This window comes from Mustelus asterias, unplaced genomic scaffold (genome assembly GCF_964213995.1).
Source record: "Mustelus asterias unplaced genomic scaffold, sMusAst1.hap1.1 HAP1_SCAFFOLD_397, whole genome shotgun sequence".
Classification (NCBI taxonomy): Eukaryota; Metazoa; Chordata; class Chondrichthyes; order Carcharhiniformes; family Triakidae; genus Mustelus; species Mustelus asterias.
The window spans coordinates 372,501-375,000 of NW_027590352.1; the positions used below are offsets into that span (position 1 = coordinate 372,501).

The following is a 2,500-nucleotide window of genomic DNA, read 5'->3' on the forward strand; positions in this document are numbered from 1 at the left end:
GGGGGTAGAGAGAGCTATTCGGCTCCTGAACACTCAAAGAAGAGTAAATGGGAGGAGGGGGGAGGGCGGGGGGACGGAGGTGGGTTATTCAACTGGGGGAGGCATCAGACAAGCAGAATTGGTAACCCAGGACATGTTTTTAAATCCAGGATTGAGGCAAGTTTTTAACCCTATAGTGTCTGCACGCTCAAAGGACATAGAAGGGCGAGGGTGGGGGGGGGGGGGGGGGGGGGGGGGGGGGGGGGGCGGCGGGGGTGGGGGGGGGGGGGAGAGAGGAGGGCTATCCGACTGGGTGAGGCGTCAGACAAGCGGAGTCGGAAGCCCCAGAATAAGCAGAGGCTAACGATCTGAGGCAAGTTTTTAACCCGATGTAAAGGGAAGGGGGGGGCAGGGTGGGAGCTATTCGACTGGGGGAAGGCATCAGACAAGCAGAATTCTGGTCACCCAGAAGGGGGAGGGGGGAAAGAAAGGAGGCTGATGCCCACACTCTTCGACTGGGGGAGGAATCAGCCAAGCAGAATCAGCAACTCAGGACAATGTTTAAAACAAACAGACCTGACGACCCGAGGCAAGCTTTTAACCCTGTAGTGTCCGGACACTCAAAGGAGAGCAAAGAGGAGGGGGAAGAGAGGAGGGCTATTCGACTGGGGGGGGGGGGGGGGGGGGGGGGGGGTCACCATCAGGCAAGCAGAACTGGTCACCCAGAACACATTTTTAACCCTATAATGCCAGCACCATCAAAGGAGAGTAAAAAGGGGGGGGAGCTATTCGACTGGGGGAGGCATTACCAGATGAGCAAAACTAACAACAATCCGATGACCCCCGCGCTGGTGCCGAGGGAGGGGGGGAAAAAGAGAGCAGGGCTATTTGACTGTGGGAGGCACCATCAGGCAAGCAGAGCTGGTAACCCAGAACACAATTTTAACCCTATATTGTCTGCACACTCAAAGGAGAGTAAAAGGCTGGGGTGGGGGGGGGGCGGGGTGGAGTGAGGAGGGCTATTTGACTGAGGGAGGCATCGGACAAGCAGAATTAGTAACCCACAACACATTTTTAACCCTACAATGTCTGCACACTCAAGGGTGAATAAAAGGGGGAGGGGGGGTGGGGAAGGTGCTACTCGACTGGGGGAGGCATCAGCAAAGCAGAATTGGCAATCCGGAAGCCATTTTTAACCCTATAATGTCTGCACACTCAAGTGTGAATAAAGGGGGAGCGGGGGGGGGGAAGGTGCTATTCGACTGGGGGAGGCGCTATTCGACTGGGGGAGGCATCAGCAAAGCAGAATTGACAATCCAGAACACATTTTTAACCCTACAATGTCTGCACACTCAAGGGTGAATAAAGGGGGAGCGGGGGGGGGAGGTGCTATTCGACTGGGGGAGGCATCAGCAAAGCAGAATTGACAATCCCAGAACACATTTTTAACCCTACAATGTCTGCACACTCAAGGGTGAATAAAGGGGGAGCGGGGGGGGGGGGAAGGTGCTATTCGACTGGGGGAGGTGCTATTCGACTGGGGGAGGCATCAGCAAAGCAGAATTGACAATCCCAGAACACATTTTTAACCCTATAATGTCTGCACACTCAAGGGTGAATAAAGGGGGAGCGGGGGGGAAGGTGCTATTCGACTGGGGGAGGCATCAGCAAAGCAGAATTGACAATCCAGAACACATTTTTAACCCTATAATGTCTGCACACTCAAAGGAGAGTAAAAGGGGGACGGGTGGGGGGGGAAGAGAGCAGGGCTATTCGACCGAGGGAGGCATCACCAGGCAAGCAAAACTGACCCGACAAACAGTTTTTCAACAATTCAATGACCCCCGCCTCCCCCCCGCGCTGGCGACAAGACGGTTGGGTGGTGGGGGGATGAAGGGGAGAGAGAGAGAGAGAGAGCAAAGGACTTACCGTGACCTCGAGCCGACACGGCGGAGCGGTGGATGGCGATGGGCACCGAGAAGTGCTTGCTGTGGAAGTGGTGCACGTGGTGGGAGGTGCTGAGGCTGGAGGAGACGCGGGCGGCCGCCCAGGCCCCGGGGCCGCTCAGCAGCAGCAGGGGCAGGGCCAGGCGGCCCAGTGCCAGGGCCGCGAGCCCCCGCGTCCGGGGCATGGCGCCGCTGCGAGTCGCGCCGTCCGCCATCGGCTCATGGTGCCCCCCCCTGGCCATGGCGAGGAGGGCCCACACTGGCGGCGAGGGGCGATGGTTGTGTGTGTGTGTGGGAGATCGAGGGGGGGGGGGGGGGGGGGGGGATGCTGGTCTACGATGGTCAAGATTGGTTGTGTGTGGGGGGGGGGGGGGGAGGGGGGTTGGGGGAGGGGGGCTGACGGGCGTCTCAGGCTACCCCATCCGCAGGGGTCAAGCGTGTTCCAAAAAAAACCCACCCCCCCTCTCCTCCTTGGGGAAGTGGCTTCAAATGCCCTCCCTCGCAATCGTCCCGGGCGATGCCCTCACTTGTGATCACCCTGTGGGCCCCCCATCCTCGTCGGGGGCCAAGGTCGC

The 2,500-nt window shown here is 58.9% G+C and overlaps 1 protein-coding gene across 1 annotated transcript in view; it reads right to left on the minus strand.

Annotated features, from left to right (window-relative positions):
* The window catches only part of LOC144486561 (neurexin-2-beta-like), a 252,004-nt gene extending 249,864 nt beyond the window's left edge, over positions 1–2,140 (minus strand). The window contains exon 1 of the mRNA XM_078204617.1: positions 1,909–2,140. Coding sequence (XP_078060743.1) covers positions 1,909–2,140 — 232 coding nt within the window. The remainder of the gene's footprint in view (positions 1–1,908) is intronic.
* Positions 2,141–2,500: the final 360 nt, after the last annotated feature.